This window comes from Palaemon carinicauda, chromosome 7, assembly GCF_036898095.1.
Source record: "Palaemon carinicauda isolate YSFRI2023 chromosome 7, ASM3689809v2, whole genome shotgun sequence".
NCBI classification, from domain to species: Eukaryota; Metazoa; Arthropoda; class Malacostraca; order Decapoda; family Palaemonidae; genus Palaemon; species Palaemon carinicauda.
Genome location: NC_090731.1, coordinates 82,454,839 through 82,474,130, shown reverse-complemented (window position 1 = coordinate 82,474,130; position 19,292 = coordinate 82,454,839). Strand labels below are relative to the sequence as shown.

Below are 19,292 nucleotides of genomic sequence, written 5' to 3'. Positions count from 1 at the left end.
CATCCGCACTCAAACTTTTTCTACTGGGAAGCAGACCACTCTCGGCATTCAGCACAGGTGTTATCCTTATTGCACCGTTTCTCTCAACAAGTGGGACTTAACAGGTGCTGATCAGTGTCCACAGAGGACATAAAAGTCCTGCAGGAGCAGCCCTCAGCTCCTGGGTAGGTCTGCATAACGATGGCCGAGAAGGGAGCACACACACACTGAAAAGAGAAAATGAAACAAAAATTAGTAATGGCAAGTCAATAATTGGTGAGGGGTAGGAGTGGTAATGTCCGTTCTCCACCTAAGCTAAAAGCAAAGTGAGGTTCACAGCCCAGGCATCTGAGTGAGGGGTAGTTACTAACCCCCACCCCACTGCTAGTTAAGGGTGGGTTGTTAACCCTCACTAAAAATCTAATGGCTCGTCTTTCAGCTTTGCTGAAAGTAATACCCCTATAAATAGCGTCGGTTTGTATTTAGTGACGGAACAAAGAGGAATTACTACTATGTCCTTATACAGTCATGCAGGTGAAGAGACCTTCTTGATACACACTGCTGAAATCTTTATAAAAGATTTATCATTGGTCATATACAAATTGTAAAGAAAAAAATCTACTTCTTTTACCTCGGAAACTACCATGTTTGTGCAGAGCACTCATCAGGTGAACCCTTATTCTCTCATTGTATCTTTTATTATTCTTATTCAATAAGTGGCAACAATTTTGATCACTCCAAAAAACTTGGGATTTAACCACTAATGGAAACAGGCTTTGTGTGACAGGATGGAAGGATGCTGCATCTACAGCCAAGAGGTCTCAGGCCAACGCATATTTGGTATGTGACCGCCATAAGTCCGTGCAGCTGCTGCAATGTATTTCATACTTCTTCACAAAGTGCTGATGATTTTCATGCCAGAGAATTTTGTGCCTCAGATTCTGGAGCCGAACGTTGTAGAGCAGAAGTAATTGGTGTAACTAACACTAGTGCCTGCATCTCGTGGCTTTGAATCTTGCAATGATTGTCTCTCTTAGGTCTTGGACTTTTTAGCCTTTAATATTTCTGAATTTTGTGGTAATAGTGGCTCAATTATTCGCACATGTATCTTGTGAAGATCACTCCTCCAAATCACAAGCCAATTGGATCTCCTAACCTTACACTATCTGCACATTCAAATCTTCCACTAGTGGCTTTCAAATCTGGTGCATATAGGATCAAAGATATGTTACTAGGTCCCTGAATCAAGCACCAATCAAGAGGAGATTTTACATGCTATGAGGGAAGAGTATTCGTTTCTTAAGTCTTCTCCAAATGCAAAAAGTCCTCAATAGTAGAATGCAGCAACTATTATTTCTGCTAGTTTAAAAGTGAATGAAGAAGGCTTCTACTAATCAATGAAGTCAAACAGTAGATGCAAAACTTGTTCAGGAGGTAGTTGAAGACATTCTAAAATATGCATCCCTTTCCCTGTTCTCAGAGGCTAATATCTAGGAAGAAAAGTATAGATCCAATGCAAAATATGGCACAGCAGCCATTTTCAATATTCTGTTGGAGTGGTACCTAGACAATATACATAAATCTGAAGTGTTAGATGATCACTCTGGTATCTTCTCTTACTCTACCAATCTGTCTCAACTTGTAACTAGACCCAAGGGTCCAAAACTCAGAACATACTTAAATCAGATGATAGAAAAAGAGGAAAATAAATCTTCCATTCCCAAACTTATTTTTTTCTTTTAAATTTTACTAGTGGCTATGTAACCAAAAAAATAATGTTCCTTCCTTGAGTGCTACCCTCACTGACGACTGAAGCTGAGCACCTTTAATTGACAATTTCAAAAGGAGGGCTATGGCACCAGGTAGTATGTCTTGGTCAACTAAAGAAATGGCTAACCTACCAGAAGGCTACAGATGGATTTAGAATTCCTTTCTATTGTAGATTTCTCATTAAGGCTTATTAACAATCTTCTAATAAAGATCTTTGAGCAGGTTCCTTGAATGAAAAAGAAAATTTAGGAAGTATTATTTTTTGAAGCGCTTGAACTGCTCATTAGATGATATAAATGGTGAAAGAAACAATACTTTCCGTAACTTGATAATCAGGAGAGGAGTACAGATGTTCTTATTCAAATAAGCAAACGATAAAGGCACATGAGATAGGAATCACTATGGTCCCTCTAACTGAGTCTCTGCTACAACCAATCAAATTAGTACAGAATTTGGAGGACGTCTTGAATATTAGACAATTTGACCTTTTTACTCATGTTTTTAGTCAGTACACCCAGGCCACCTATGATTCCAGCAAAGACTCCTGCTTGCCAACTAAGAGGAATGTTGGAATCCATGATAGGTCAAACCCATTTAAACGTCCCTTTTGTACCACCAAAGGAACAGGTATACAAAAAAACTGCGCTATCTACTAAATCTTGAATTGAAATTTTGACTCCGGCAGTAGGGAGCTCGTCAGCAAACAAAGAGGTGCTCTGCTTTGAGGAATGGAGCAGTGTAAGGATGTGGTCTGGTAGCCCTTGCATAAATTGGAAGAATCCCCAAGGTAATCTTCGTGATAGTGAATGTTAGGTTGTGTTTATTCTATATTGTATATAGAACATTTGTATGATTATTGATACATATTTGTTTAAGCGAGCAATTGTTTTGTTTTAGGAATGGACAGCATTTACTGTAATACGTCTTAGGTGGTGATCACCTTTTCTTAGAGATGCTTTATCTCTCCATGGGTTTTCTTTTAGGGAATCATATTAATGTTCAAAATGTTATGTAATGTGACCTCAGTATTGTGGTTTTGTGTTGATATTTTAGTTTTGGAGTAACTAGTCTTTTTTGTCAGATACAAAATCTTGGGTTCTTCAGGTGCTAAAGGAATGGTCCCTTTCTAGCAGATAAATTCACTATTGTACTCTCCATGAGCCTTTCTAGCCTCATCCCATAGCCCAAAGAAAAGCTAGCTCTCTGGGAAGAACTAGAAATTATAATAAACAAGAAGGCCAATGAACAGGTGAAATCAATTTCTCTATAGTTTGTTGTCCTTAAGTCGTCAGGGGGATGAAAAATACTGCTGGATTTATCCATAATGATTACATATCTTTGAGTTACAAAGATGTTGTAGCTTCCACTTTTAAAGACGACTGAATATTGTCACAAGATTTTTCTGAGGCCTGGTGGAAAACTTTAGGCGCCTTTATTTTGGTTTCAGAACAGCCATACTATATCTGCTAAAAGTCTGGATTCTTCTACACATTGAAGGGATCATGGAGCAAAATCGATTATTCTCAAATTGCTTCCCAAATTAGGGATTTTAATAAACTTGAACAAGTCTGTGCTTACTCCAACTCAATCAATTTTGTATGTGAAGCTGGTGATTGCAGCAGCTACTTTGGGATTCCTTCTTAAAATTTGAGGAGGATTCTAGAGACACTTATCCAGCAACAGCTCTCCATTTGTTGAGTCTCCTAGGATTGATGTCCTTAGAGAGGTCTACCCCCCCCTACTCCATCCAACTAAATTAAAAATTAAGTGGTTAGACAACCTTTCAATAAACTTTCATTTCAATGTGTGGTGAGGAGTATGAAGTGCTTAACTGATGGAATAATCAGGAGCTTCTTGTCCCTGGGACCAGCCTAAATTCTCCAATTATTTACAAATGTGTCCACAAAAGAATGGGAAGCAAACCTAGACAACCATATCAATAGAGGCGACTCAATATCAATTGCTTAGAGCTTCTAGCAATTATAAAAGCCTTATTACTGATGGAACATATAGCAATAAACAAGACTAGGTCCATTATTAGACTTCACAGCTGCATTGTCTAATGAGAGAAGACCAGGAGGCATCTTTGGTGCTGCTATTTGTCAATGGAAAGATAAATGTGTTGGCAGATCAGTTGAACAGGGAGAGTCAGCTCTTCCACTGAAAGGTTGCTTTCTTCTCTAATAAGTCAACAGTTTTGGAAGAAGTGGGGAATGCCTAAGCTGGACTTATTTGTCAGATATCCCAATCAAAAGATACAGTATAAACATTTAGCTCCCAATACCAGACTCATGGGATTGGGCAGTAGATGCTATGCTGCATGACTGTATTTCCACCATTTGCCATGATCTGAAGCATGATCAACAAGTTCAGATTGTCATAAAATGGAAGGATGACTCTTGCAGCACAGACATTTAGCTTCTACTAACAGATCCTCCCCTAAGACTACCCACTAGGTGGCATTTCCTCAAACAACCACATTGGTACCCAATACACTCGGCTTTGGGACTCCCGATAGTGTTCTCACGAAAAAAGAGTTTTTAAAACCTTTAAAAAGACTTTCCGAAATTGCATTCAAAAGAAGTTCTATCTCTTTACTGTATAAATGGAATGGGCACCATAATTTGATTTATGAAAGTCCAGAGATTTTCTACTACGTGATCTAGCTATCAAGAGTTATAGTTCTATGTTTGCTTTTGTAATTCAGATTTAATCTTGCAAACAATACTTATTAAGGAGCCTTTCAGATCATTCTGTATTAAGGATTCACCCCCAATCAAAATCAGTCTCCAGGAATTTGGAGATAGTCTCAAGATTCCTGTCAGGTCCTCAGTTTCAGTCCATAAAGTCAGCTGGGTTCATAGAGCTTTACTTGAAGATCCTCTTTTTGGTGGCCCTTATGTTAGCCAAGAGGGTTACCAAATTTCAGGCACCCTCCTGAAAAGTGGGGTTTGATTTTCTAATATCAGTATTCGGGGCCAAGATAGACTTAAATTATAAGAATCTTCTCTAAATGCAACAAAATCTCTTTTATGCACTTGAATGTGATTCTAGCCTATGTCAATGTATGCGGTCATTTTTTATGATGAGTTAATCAAAAGTTGTGTCCATACCAGTGACAAAATACAGTGAGAACATTAAGACTGACAAGTGGGTAACAAGTTGTTAAGTCGTTGAGAAACATCGAAGTATGGAATTGTTGGACAACATGTTGGCAATCCACAGACCAACCAACAGACAAACATGGAGTGGACACGAGATAAGATGCTATAAAGAGGTCAGATGCTTGGTTTGACATTGCCAACGTTCTTACTGCAGACCAAAAAGAGGATGAGAAGAAACTAAAAAATCTTCTTACACAGTTCTGAAGAGAACTAAAAAAACTAAAGAAAAAAAATCTTCCAGCACTGGTCGTGAAAGACACCACAGCCAGTGGTTTGGCTTCGACAGCATGTTGTTCCTGGTGGATAAACAAGACATATGATGCTGGTTTCCATGTGATATGATAAGCAAACTTTTAATTAAATACTATATTTATTTGCATTAGCTGTTACAAATGGAAGCTTACACTAACTCTTTACATGGGCCTATCTTGCCCATAATAATGATGTCTTTTATAGATTATTCACTGCTGCTTTCTATATCATCATTTAAATGTTACTATCTAACTATGCCCATTTATAACTGACATAGCATATTCATGTATCACATACAAATTTATGAATAATTGGTGAAGGGTGTTGTTATGAATGTTTATTTGTAGTTATTGAAAGTGACTGCTCTTGGTATATAAATAATAAAGAAAGGTATTAAAAGTATTAAAGAATATAAATGTACATAAGTATTAAAGAAAGGTAAATGTACATGGTGTTTTTCTCTCACTTTGAATACCTTGAATTATTTGTTTTGGTAATGTTGAATATGTGTTTTAAAAAATCGTTAATTCAGAGGCATATCTATGCAAAATGGCGCCCATAGCACAAGTAAGGACTGCCATACCCTAGATACGCCACTGCGGTAATGTCAAATTATTTAAACAAATAAGAGTCATAATAAGAAAAAATTACCTAGTATTTCATAATCATTTTTACGTAAATGTAGTTGCTGTGAGCTGTAATCAATGCATCACAAACTTCTGGAACAGTGGGACTGATTGCTTTGTTGTAAATCTTGAACATATTTCCAAGGGTGGTGTAGGACTCTCCTGTTGCTACCAGTCATTTGCAGCAAGTACTCAAATTCATATCTTGAGATCCTTAACAAGTTTTCGACCACTCTTTTCTCTTTTATTGTGCGTGTCGGAAGACATGAATCATCCTTTATCAACATGTTTATCAAAGTTTGGTGCCCTTCGCTGTTTTTGTTGTATAATAACAAGGATCTTCTCCCTGCTCTGCATTTTATTCTTCTCCGATGGAGACACAAAACAACATATGATGAAGCTGGCAGCAAATATCCTCAATCAACGATATGTCTGCCACTTCTGGAGACATGGTGTGGACAGTTTCACCAAGTCGACTCTTATTGCTAACATATCTCTCAACATTTCTTCCCATACAAATCAGGAGATTTGTATCCAGATGTTTTCCTATTGTATCCCCCCACAATGTTTCCAACTGGTCTCCATGCAACATTTCACTGGTGTGGACAAATCCAAAGATATACACTGTAACTTGAAAGTCTAAACTCCCTTTCCTTGCAGTTAGAATGCATAACATTAGAGACATAGCCTTATCTATTAAATTATACCCCTGGAAAAAATAATGAGTTCATGGCAATAGAGGTGTAATGACTTACAGCACGGGAACATTTTATATAAAAAATATATCTTTATCTATCTTTTTTAAATATTTTTATCAAGTTAGGGAGTTATGAGTGGTTAATTTGGGTGAATAAGTCAGTAGTATCTAGATTTCCTTAGAGACATTCTATTGGTTAACCCTAATTTTGGCTTCATGTTGGGGCTAGTAATTTTGGTGGTTGTTTCTTTTCTTTTTAATAGAGATAGAAGAGAGGCTATGAGTTTTCTGTCAACCTCAGATTGCCTCGGAGTGAGTCTTTTTGTGGTTAAATCTTAGGTAAGAGTCTTATGGATTATTTTGTTATTATTATTACAGGGTTGATTTTTCTAGCTGCCTTTAATTGATTACCACCTGCCAGCTTCCGGGTATTATGGAAATCAGTGCAATGAATACTGGGTAAGATTAGCTGAAGTAAATGGAACTTTTAAAACTACATTTTTTATTTTAATACCCACTTTATATTCATTTGCTCCCAGCTACCCTTCTCACATCTGGTATGCATAAACCAAAGGCGGCCATTTCAAACATAGCAGCCACAGCTACTGACAGATAGTCAATCAGAAAAATTCACTACTAATCCTCAATTTTCAAGTTTGTCAAGCAAAGCTGCCTTTTCAAAGTTTGCAAAATGAATGTTGGGTAAATGTTGAAGTTATACATTCTACAGTGGAACCTCTACATACGATTGCCTTTACATACGATTTTCCAACATCTGAAGTAAAATTCGATCAAATTTTTGTCTCGACACCCAAAGTCATGCTCCAACATCCGACGTAGACCATACACACAGAATTTTCTCAAAGCGTCGGTCATAGTTTCTTGTTTACGCCGGTAGACGGCAGCACGTCGGAGGGACGCCAATGAGCGTCGCGTCGGTCAGTTCTCTGTTCTCGTGCGCATCGTGTGGTTGTTCTCTGTTCGGTCTCTTGTTAACAGTGCTTATTATCTTCCTTTTCTCACGTTTCATTATTGATTTTACGTATAATCATGGGTCCTAGGAAGCTTAGTTTCAGTACAGGTATTAGTAGTGGTAAGAAAAGGAAGAAGGTAATGCTTTCATTAGAATTGAAGCAAGAAATTATAGAAAAACATGAGCGCGGTGTGCGTGTGAGTGATCTGGCTAAACAATATGGCCGGAATATGTCTATGATCTCGAAGATCATCATGCAGAAGGCAGCCATTAAAGCAGTCGAACCATCGAAGGGGATCACCATTATTTCAAAACGTCGCAGCCCTACCCTGGAAGAGATGGAACGCCTTTTGTTGATATGGATAAAGGACAAAGAGATTGTTGGCGATACGATCACTGAAACGATCATTTGTGAGAAGGCCAGCGCTATCTATTGTGACTTGAAGGCGGCGGGCTCTGGAGGTGACTCGGGGGAGAGTTCAACTGATCCTACGATGGAGGAATTCAAGGCGTCTCGCGGTTGGTTCGAGAAATTTAGGAGACAGACCGGGATTCATTCAGTTGTTCGGCACGGAGAGGCCTCAAGTTCGGACACCAAGGCTCCTAAAGATTTTGTTAAGAAGTTTGAAAAGATTGTGGAGGATGAAGGCTACGTAGAGCAGCAAGTTTTCAGTTGTGATGAAACCGGTCTGTTTTGGAAAAAGATGCCTAGTCGAAAATACATCACCACCGAAGAGAAGAAAATGCCAGGAGATAAGCCTATGAAGGATCGGTTGACTCCTGCCCTATGCGCCAACGACAGCGGGGACTGCAAAATAAAGCTGTTATTGGTTTATCATTCCGAAAACCCTAGGGCATTTAAGGCACATAGAGTCAATAAGGACATGCTGCATGTTTTCTGGCGTGCTAATTCTAAGGCTTGGGTTACTAGGCATTTCTTTGTTGAATGGGTAAACTAAGTTTTCGGCCCTGGTAACAAGAAGTACCTTCAGGAGAGGAATTTGTAAGTGATTGCTTTGCATGGATAATGCTCCCGCTCACCCCTCAGGACTCGAAGATGATATCATCGACCAGTTCAAGTTCATCAGAGTGCTGTATCTTCCACTGAACACCACCCCTATCTTCCAGCCCATAGACCAGCAAGTCATCTGTAATTTTACGAAGCTCTACATTAAGCACTTATTTAAGCAGTGCTTTAATGTCACGCAAAGCACCAATTTTGGAGGAGCCATTTCAATATCGTGCACTGCTTGAAAATCATAGATCAGGGTTGGTAGGGAGTAACTCGACGGGCACTGAATTCAGCTTAGAAGAAGCTTTGGCCTGATGCTGTTTCTCCCAGAGATTTTGAAGGTTTTGGCTCAGAGTCTGAACCTTTGCTTGCCGTAGAGGAAGACATAGAAGAGATTGTATCCTTTGGCAAGTCCATGGGCCTAGAGGTCGATGAAGATGACATCACCGAACTCATCAAGGAGCATCATGAGGAGCTCACCACTGAAGAACTCAAGGAGCTGCATGCCATGCAAAATGATGAGTTCCAAGCGCAGTTGAGTGAGCCAGAGGACATCGAGGAGGTAGAGCACATCTTAAGTTTGGCTGAAATAAAAGAGATGTTAGCACATCATCAACACATGGTTGATTTCATTGACAAGTATCACCCACAGAAACTTCAGGTTTGCCGTGTAGTTTTGCAATTCAATGATGTCTGCTTAACCCATTTCAGAAAAATTCTGAAAAGCCATACCAAGCAACTTTCTCTCGATAGTTTCTTTAAAAAATCTACGAAGCAGTCTAGTGATTGTGATAAAGGGAAAGAAAGTGAAGCAAAGAAAACTAAGATTGAATTGAGTGAAAGTGATGAAAATTAAAAATCAAAGCCTACACCTGCATTGGCCTGTCTCTATGGTAAAGTGACAATAAAAATCCCTTTTTTATTTATTATTTCTTTATAATTATTCTTTTTTACATCTCCCTTATGTAATGCAATTGTATTATTGTTATGTGTAATTATGTGTAGTAATCTATTACGGAGTTATCATAGTTTTTTGGGCTGTAGAACGAATTATACAAATTACAGTGTATTCTTATGGGAATATTCGCTCCAACATACGATCGTTTTAACATATGAAGCAGGTCCCGGAACAAATTAAGATCGTATGTAGAGGTTCCATGGTATTTTGAAAATTCTGTTTTATCTGTGTTTCTGATGATTCAGTTGCCAATACATATGAGTTATCTATCTTTTCAGATTTAAAGATTTAAATATCCTACTTTATAGGTAATTTTCCACGTTTCATCTTCTCAATAGTTATCTTAACCTGTTTGTAGATATATTGTCTATCTGATGCTTGTGAGAGGAGATATATATTAGTATACAAAGGTGATGGGTTGATGCAAATTTTCTGTAACAATATAATACTGTAAGCACCATCAGATTTGAAAATAAGCAAAATTATTTATATTCTTTGCATAGAATCATCTATTGTATGTACCAGTTAAAATTCTTTGAGAATTTTAATGTGGGTCATCTATTTGTACAAAGAAAGGACAACCTTCCAAGGTATGTGCCTCTAATATGAAAGTTGTGAAGGGGACTTTAATGTTTTCTTCATTTAATAACCTGGATGATAACTTACGGCCTCAGGAGTATGAGACCTAAGTTCTTTGCGGAAGATTACCTATTTATTGTGACTTTGGTAGCTTTAAAACTCCTTATCATTCTTCTTTATCGACTAAAGAAGTCACCTAAACCTAATAAAGTGTTGCATTTTATTTTGCTAATATAGTACTACCCAAAATTGTTGGTCATTGACCGAGAATAAAGTCATCTACAGACCAATGTGATCTGGATATATAGGTGCAGGTAAGAAACCATTAGCAGAATTTAAAAATTCTTCTAGGAGAAGGGCATTCCCTGTGACATATCAAATTGACATTAAAAAAAATATGATTTATTTAAAAACATGTTGCCCATGTAAATTTCAGACTTCTTGCTTTCCCATGTTCAATTGCATTTGGTTAGAGGAAATGTGAACTTTTTAACATTCCTCTCCGGTTGACAATCTATAAAGTTAGTGATAGATACTGGTAATTTAAAAAAAGATGTTGAGATATCTCTGAAAGTCCTCAGATACCCTGGATGTTGCTCACCAAAAAGTAAGAAAATTGATATGCTGCAGGGTAGCAGGACTCTTTTACTCACATAAAGACGTTGGTACTGGATTGCCTATATGGATAAAGTGGTGCTATATCATTGCAGAACTACCAGCAAACAATGAAAGATATAGCTAGTTAATCTACTTTCACACTAGTCCTGTCTTCATTATCTAAGCCATAAAGTAATTTTGAAGAAATTTTAAACAGCCCACCTCTTCATCTCTAAGTTTAAATGCCACGCATGCTAAGCACAACAAACATACTACTCTAGGTGCACATCAAGTACTGAAAATTTCATGTGTGAACTATGGTACTCTACTAAGATGGAATATCCAAAATGAAGAGATATAGAGTACAGTAACTAATATTAGAGCAAACTGATGCTTTTTTGTCTAAAAAAAAGTAGCCAATGTAGCAAGGGACATTGTGATGCACTGATTAAAGGGAACCACCAGAGATGAAGACATAATAAATGGATCAAAATACTTTCAGATAATCTGCCTATACCAAAAATATGTTTCATCTATCAATTACGATTGCATTGCAAAATTGCACATTTTCTAAAATATATAAATACAGTAGAGTGAATGTAACAGCGAAAGCCTTACCTATTTCTTTTCCTCTGACTGCCATGGAGCCAACGAGAATTTCTCTGAACTCTACCTAATGTTTCTTCGGCCACTTCACTGCTGTCAACATCACTAAAAGCTTTGAGAAACTTTGGATCATACTTCTTGAGATCTGCCAAAGGAGGAAAATGTTCTAGGTTAATGCTCTGTCTGCCATAATGCCATCTCAAAACAAGTAATAAAGTAAAAAAAAAAAAAAAAAAAAAAAAAAAAAAAAAAAAAAAAACTTTTGCACGCTTTATTAGGACATATAACAGCCAAATAAAAAATCTAGTGATGTAAAATTGCGAAAAAAATGTATAGAATGGAAACTTCATCAATACTACTCAGCATTCTTCATCCATTTATTATTAAAAATATTTATCACAAAGCCTAATCAAGTTTCCCTCACTGAGCATATCTATAAGAATTACTACATACCAAAACTATTTTTTTCATAATGTATACCAATTTGGAATATACTGAAAAGCTACTATGATTCCAAATTAAATAAATAGTCGTCAAATCTAAATTGATTGATGTTCTATATCAGTGTGAGTAAAGCACCAACTGCCAGCTAACCAAAACAAAGAAATTTAAATGGAAGTGCAGCTATTTTTCATATATTTTTTCTTCTGATTTCAAATGAGGATTTCTTTAATTCTTGTTAAGGTTATTCCTGATATTGTGGACATCTCAATGTGGAATAAAAAACCAATAGCTGGTATATAATAACCATTTGAGACTTTCATTAGGTACCCAAGATATTAGTGCCTCTAACTACTCAATATACTCTGATCTAGCAAACCTTCATGGAATACATCTATTTGTAAGGTAATGAATTTTTCTAGTACAGTATTAAGTCTCTGAGGATCCCATAACATACTTTGGCATCTTCCATTCATGTAACCATAAGCCCTATGATAACGCACTTAGCGTGTCAGCGAATACTTATTTCACAAACATTTTCGCTAAAAATAGCTCAGCTTTATCCAAGGATCACCAGGACAGATGCTGGGCCTAATTGAAAATTTGTAACCGAAAATATATAGCAGCAGCACATGCGTGAGACTGGTCAAGCAAACTATCAGTACCTAGCGTGCATTCGTCTTGTTTACTAAATGTCAAGATCTGTCATATTAATCTTTTTTCTCACAGCGTAATAACGGTGATCAGGAAGTACTCTAATTGTTTTTCTTAGAAAAAAGTGATTGTATATCGTATCGATAAGTCTTCCAATGTCTTTAGCACAAAAATAACGTAAAAAGAGAAATTCAATAACGAAGCATGCTGAAGAGCTCACGCCAATTAACTTTCAGGCAACCCCTTGGTGAAGAAAGTGAGATAGACTTCGATTAGCCTTGATTGGCTCATAAACATGTGTTGTGGTGGTAGTTCTTCCTGCAGAATCCAGCCTAAGCCCCCTTGAACCTATAGTTGGTTGTCTGAGGCATTGTCTTTCTCACATCTAGCCATACCAACCTCTCAAGACGAGATTTCCCAAATCGTTCAGCCAATCACCTCAGTACAAGAGAAGCAACCAAGAGTCAGTCATCATCATTCCTCCTACGCCAATTGACACAGAGGGCCTCGGTAAGGTTTCACTAGTCGTCTCTATCTTGAGCTTTTAAATCAATACTTCTCCACTCATCATCTCCTACTTCCCGATTTATAGTCCTCAAGCATGTAGGCCTGGGTCTTCAAACTCTTCTAGTGCCTTTTGGAGCCCAGTTGAAAATTTGGTGAACAAATCTCTCTTGGTGAATGCAAAGAGCATGCCCAAACCATTTACATCTACCCCTCACCATAATCTCATCCATATATGGCACTCAAGTAATCTCTCTTATAGTTTCGTTTCTAATCCTGTCTTGCTATTTAACTCCCAATATTCTTCTGAGGGCTTTGTTCTCAAATCTACAAAATCTGTTAGATATTGTTTCATTGTCATACAACGGCTCATGTCCATACAGTCACACCGATCTCACTAAACTGATAAATAGCTTGATTTTCATATGTAATTTCAGGCAATTTGACTTCCAAATTTTACTTAACCTAGCTATTGTCTGATTTGCTTTTTTCAATCTTTCATCAAATTCCAATTCTAAAGATCCTGTCTTAGAGATCATAGCTCCTGAATATTTGAATAATTCCACCTCATTTATCCTTTCTCCTTCCAATGATATTTCATCTTCCATTGCATATTCCATTCTCATCACCTGTCTTTCTTCTATTTATCTTGAGCCTAGCCTCATGTGATATTTCATGCATTCTGGTAAACAAGCTTTGCATGTGCTGTGGTGTTCTACTAATAAGGACAGCGTCCTCAGCATACTTTAGGTCCGCTTATTTCCTGCTACCAATCCAGTCCAACCCTTTTCCACCATCACTAACTGTTCTATGCATAACAAAATACTTGGAAAGGATAAACAACATAGGTGACAACACATTCCCTTGGATTATTCATGTGTTCACTGGAAATTCATTTGAGAGCACTCCACTAACATTAACTTTGCACTTGGTATGCTTATGACAAGTCTTAACAAAATTTACATATTTAAGAGCAGCTCCATAATAATGCCGGACTCTCCACAAAATTGGCCAGTGCACACTATTAAAGTTTTTTTCATAGTTCACAAATGCCAACAAAAGTGGATTCCTATATTCTACCCATTGCTGTACCACATGTCTTGAAAGGAAAATTTGGTTAGTACAACTTCTACCTTTTTTAAATTCTGCTTGTTCATCTCTGTGCTTTTCATCATCTTTCTCTCGAGTCTCTTTAGAATGAGCATACTATATATTTTCATAACAAGTGACTTAAGTGTGATACCTCTATAATTATTGCTATCAGTCAGGCCTCCTTTATTGACATTTTCACCAACACTCATAGCTCCCATTCATTACGTTTTGTCTCTTCACGCTACATTCTACATCTTGTAAGGATTCTGGGAGTCACTTCATTTTCGGCCAATATCACCTCAACAGTTATTCCATCATATCCAGGCACTTTCCATCTCTTGAGTTTTTTAATGATAGCTTCGACTTCCAACACACTGAATCCATTCATGGGCCTATCAAGGTCGTTCTCAGGTTCAAGTATGTCAATTTATATTATTACCTTCATATCTCCTATTAATGACCTCACTAAAGAGTTCCATCTAACATTGCCTTTCTTCATCTTCTGTTGTTATAGCAAATCCATCTATCTTTTTAATGGGTATAATGCTTTTTTTTTTTTTTGCCCCAGTAGGGATTTCATTAATAATTCTGTGAGCCATTCTTACACCATGGCCACTCCCTGAATTCATAGCTTTGTCTGCTCATCTGCTTTCATGTCTAAATATCATCTCCAGTCATTCCTCGCTTTTATTTTGACTTCACTATCAAAAATGGAATATTTAGAATGCTCTATCTTGTAATTTGTATTACTTCCTCCAAAACTTTCAACAATCAATTTCTTCCTATGTCTCCTTTTTATAGTATCCCATGTGTCATTTGATATCCATGGTTTTCTTCTTGTAACTGCATGTTCCAAAACTTCACTACCAGCTGACTGATATAATTATGTTCTTAATACCACGTCCTTCTTCCTTAATTGTCTGTTAAAATCTCTAAGACTGCAATTCCTACATTCAACTGCTTCTCTGTACTAATCTTCTAAAAGCTTAGTTGTATCAAACCTAGGTATTCTATCTATATGGCTGTTGGGTGCTTTCAGTTTTAATTTAAGTGTGACAATGAAGAGCTGGTGATTACTACCGATATCTGCACCTCTATAGCTTCTTACATTTCTCAGAGTCCTACTTCTCTCCTTACTAATGGCTATGTGATCTATTTGATTTTTGTAATTGCCACATGGTGAAGTCCATGTATATATGTGGAGGCTCTTGTGCTGGAAAAGAGTACCTCTAATAACAAAGGTGTTTGTTGAACAAAAACTTATAAAGTGTGCCCTATTTTCTTTTGCAACTTCGCCAAGACCCTAAGCACCCATCACATTCTCTACACCTTGATTATTCGTTCCAAATTTAGCATTGAAGTCACCAATCATAATTTTCATATCTTTCTACGGGATCTCATCTATTGCACTCTGCAGTTATTCACATTATTCCACTTTCCTTTCTTCAGGGGAATCATTTGTTGGTGCATAGCAAACTGATTTAAACTTTGCAAGTAACAATCTACTATTTACAGCTCTCCAATCCATCAGTACCTTTTCCGCTCTTGGTGTCATCATCATTCCTAACCCTTCTCTTCCAACTCCATCTGTTCTTCCTGAGTGTGTGTATGCGTATATATATATATATATATATATATATATATATATATATATATATATATATATATATATATATATATATATATATATATATATATATATATATATATAGCCTTAATCTAACATTTTTTTACCATTCCCCTTACAACTTGTTCCAATTAGGGACAAAATATCCAACCTATATTCCACTTGCTGGAACTTCCCAATCTGATTCATGGTTCTAACATGCCAATCACTGATTTTAAATTTTTCATTAGTATTTATAAATCAGGGGATTCTTAGCACCCTGCTACGTCCATTCTGTCATTTTTGTTTTCCATAAACTGACTAAATCCATAGAAGGATTATTGGCTAAATCCATCAAAGTATAGCCAGGTCCTTGGGATGCACAGTGCTTATCCATCTAAGGTAAGTGACCACTGCCGGTCCATACTAATTCCAGTAAGATCATCCACCAAGCATCAGGAGTAAAAGCCGAGAAGACATCTTGTGTATCTCTTTAAACTCAATCCGTCACCCCGCTGCCAGTGACCTCATCGAGATTTAGTGGACATTTCCTCCACATCCAAGCTTAGTACCTGACTAAAAATTCTGGAATGAATGTTTGTGTAAGTGTATGTGTGTATGTGTGTGGATACAATGTTGTAATTTCAACTCATAAATATGTTTATGAAAATATATCTTTTAACACATATTGCTATTCCCGTCTATTATTTATGTCCTGTTTCTATTATATGTGTGTATATATATATATATATATATATATATATATATATATATATATATATATATATATATATATGTATATATATATATATATATATATATATATATATATATATGTATATATATATATATATATATATATATATATATATGTATATATATATATATATATATATATATATATATATATATATATTTATATATACATATATATATATATATATATATATATATATATATATATATATATATATATATATATATATATTTAACCTAGAGTTCTTACAGAATATTTTGAGTGTGCCTACCCATTATTTCATCCTTGCAGATAAGAAATTTATTAAGCTTTCCATTGCAATCTTTATTTTCCCGTAGCAATATTCGTTACTTTCTTATTACGAAATGGCATAGAAGTAATGCTTACATTAGGACACGTTTAGATCTCCTTATACACGTGAGTTTTAAGAATGCATAAATAATATAATATAATATGATATACTAATATTTGTAAAATTTATAACGTTTTTATAAGAACTTTATCATATATTTAGTTATATATAAATATAAATATATTGTCCATCTTTTCTCCACAATTGCTCCATTGTTTTCGGACAAAAACCTATCTATTTTACTGATAAATTAAATAGGAAATTTCTTAACCCTTCTATTCCTATCTTGTATCTAACAGCATAATTCATTACTTATTTATTATGAATAATGGCAAAGAAGGTATGTTTACAGTAAGACCTGTTTAAACCGTCATTTACACAAGAATTTTACAAGTAGAGTACATAGATAAGTTTTATAAATATATTTGTGGGTTTGCAAATTATTCTTACTATTACTTGAAAGTTTACTGAATGTTGAGGATAATTGGGAGGCAAATATAATTGTTGTTGCGGGTGTTGAGGTGCCAGTGATGGGAGATGAGAATGAGAGAGAGATTACAATAGAAGAAGTGAGTGCACTAGATGAAACAAGAGTAGGAAAAGCACCGGACATGGATGGTGTGAGTGCTGAGATGTTAAAGGAATGGGGTGTGACTGTACTTGAATGGTTGGTGAGATTGTTTAATATGTGTTTTTTGTTGTCAATGGTACCAGTAGACTGGCTGTGTGCGTGTCTTGTACCACTATATAAGGGTAAGGGAGGTGTGCATGAGTGTATTCAAGGGTTATTAGTTTGTTGAGTGTGGTGGGAAAAGTGTATGGTAGAGTACTGATTAATAGGGTTAAGGAAAAAAAACAGAGAATGCACTCTTAGAAGTACAGGGTGGTTTTAGAAGAGGTAGGGGATGTATGAATCAGATTTTTACAGTTAGGCAGATATGCAAGAAATATTCAGCAAAAGGTAAGGAGGTGTATGTTGCGTTTATTGATCTGGAGAAAGCGTATGATAGAGTTGATAGGGAAGCGATGTGGAATGTGATGAGGTTATATGGTGGAAGGTTGTTGCAAGCAGTGAAAAGTTTCTACAAAGGTAGTAAAGCGTGTGTTAGGATAAGAAATGAAGTGAGCGAGTGGTTTCCAATGAGAGTGGAGCCAAGACAGGGATGTGTGATGTTGCCATGGTTATTCAACTTGTTTGTTGATGGAAAACTCGAGTCTTTGGTCTAGGATTGAAACTGATACACGAGAGTGATCATGAATGGGAGGTAAATCAGTTGTTGTTTGCGAATGATAATGTATTGGTTGCAGACTCTGAAGAGAAGTTTGGTCGATTAGTCAGAGTTAGGAAGGGTATGTGAGAGAAGGAAGTTGATAGTTAATGTGGGTAAGACTAAGGTTATGAGATTCATGAGAAGGGAGGGTGGTGCAAGGTTGAATGTCATGTTGAATGGAGAGTTACTTGAGGAAATACTTTGGATCTGTTGTTGCAGCAAATGGTGGAGTGAAAGCAGATGTATGTCAGAGAGTGAATGAAGGATGCAAAGTATTGGGGGCATTGAAGGGAGTGGTAAAGAATAGAGGATTAGGCATGAACGTAAAAAGAGTTTTATATGAGAATGTGATTGTACCAACTGTGATGGATGGATCGGAGTTGTGGGGAATGAAAGTGACTGTAAGAGTTGATGGGAGAAGTACAAGAGGTAGGCCAAGGTTTGGGTGGATGCATGGAGTGAAAAAAGCGCTGGGTGATAGAAGGATAGATGTGAGAGAGACAAGAGAGCGTGCTAGAAATAGGAATGAACGGCGAGCGATTGTGACGCAGTTCCGGTAGGCCTTGCGGCTTCCTCCGGCGCCTTGGTGACCGCCGAGGTAGCAGCAATAGGGGATTCAGCGTAAGAAACGTCATCTGTGGTGGAAAACCGGGGAGGGTGGGCTGTGGCACCCTAGCAGTACCAGCCAAACTCGGCTGAATCCCTCGTTCTTTCTAACAATATATATATATACACTTTATTTAGCTTTCTAATATAATTTTTTTGTTTTTCAATCTCTATTACATAGTTAATCATGCTACGAAACATCAATGTAAGTATGTTGACACATGATGTCATTGCTCACCGTTTCTTGCGTAATTTACACGCTTTCTTTGTCTTTTTAAACAATTTTAAGCATTGCAAAGATATTCTGCTTACTTTACATAAGAGTTCAATTATTTCTCCGTATAATACAATAAACTAGAAGCTCATATCTGTTATAGTTTGGCTTCACCGAGACAGAAAATAATCCCCTTTAGATGTACAGTAGTAATTTTACTCCCAGTCATAAGACATGGGTCTAACAGCAAATGTTTCATGCCGTTGATACCATGACGGTAAATAAGTACTTAAAACCCAATAAAAGAAAAAGAAAAAAAAAGAAGTAAAATAATATGATTTGATACCAAATAGGAATACAATGTAATAATTGCGACTAAAGAGGATAATCTTTTAGTAAGAAATTGCGAACTTGAAATGGAAAAGTCTATTCCTATATTTTCCATGAGGCTATTTACTCATTACTTGGGAAATCAAAATATGGTTTTAATTTCAAAAGTGTTTCCTTATAAACTAAAAAGAATAGATATTCTATACAAATACTTTAAGTGGTTAAGTACCATGTGAGACTTCAACCAATAAA

At 36.5% G+C, this 19,292-nt stretch overlaps 1 protein-coding gene across 1 annotated transcript in view; it reads right to left on the bottom strand.

Annotated features, from left to right (window-relative positions):
• Positions 1 to 19,292, bottom strand: part of Sulf1 (Extracellular sulfatase Sulf1) — an 893,213-nt gene that overhangs the window by 206,135 nt on the left and 667,786 nt on the right. Inside the window, exon 13 of the mRNA XM_068376733.1 lies at positions 11,226 to 11,358. Within this exon, the coding sequence (XP_068232834.1) occupies positions 11,226 to 11,358 (133 nt within the window). The remainder of the gene's footprint in view (positions 1 to 11,225; positions 11,359 to 19,292) is intronic.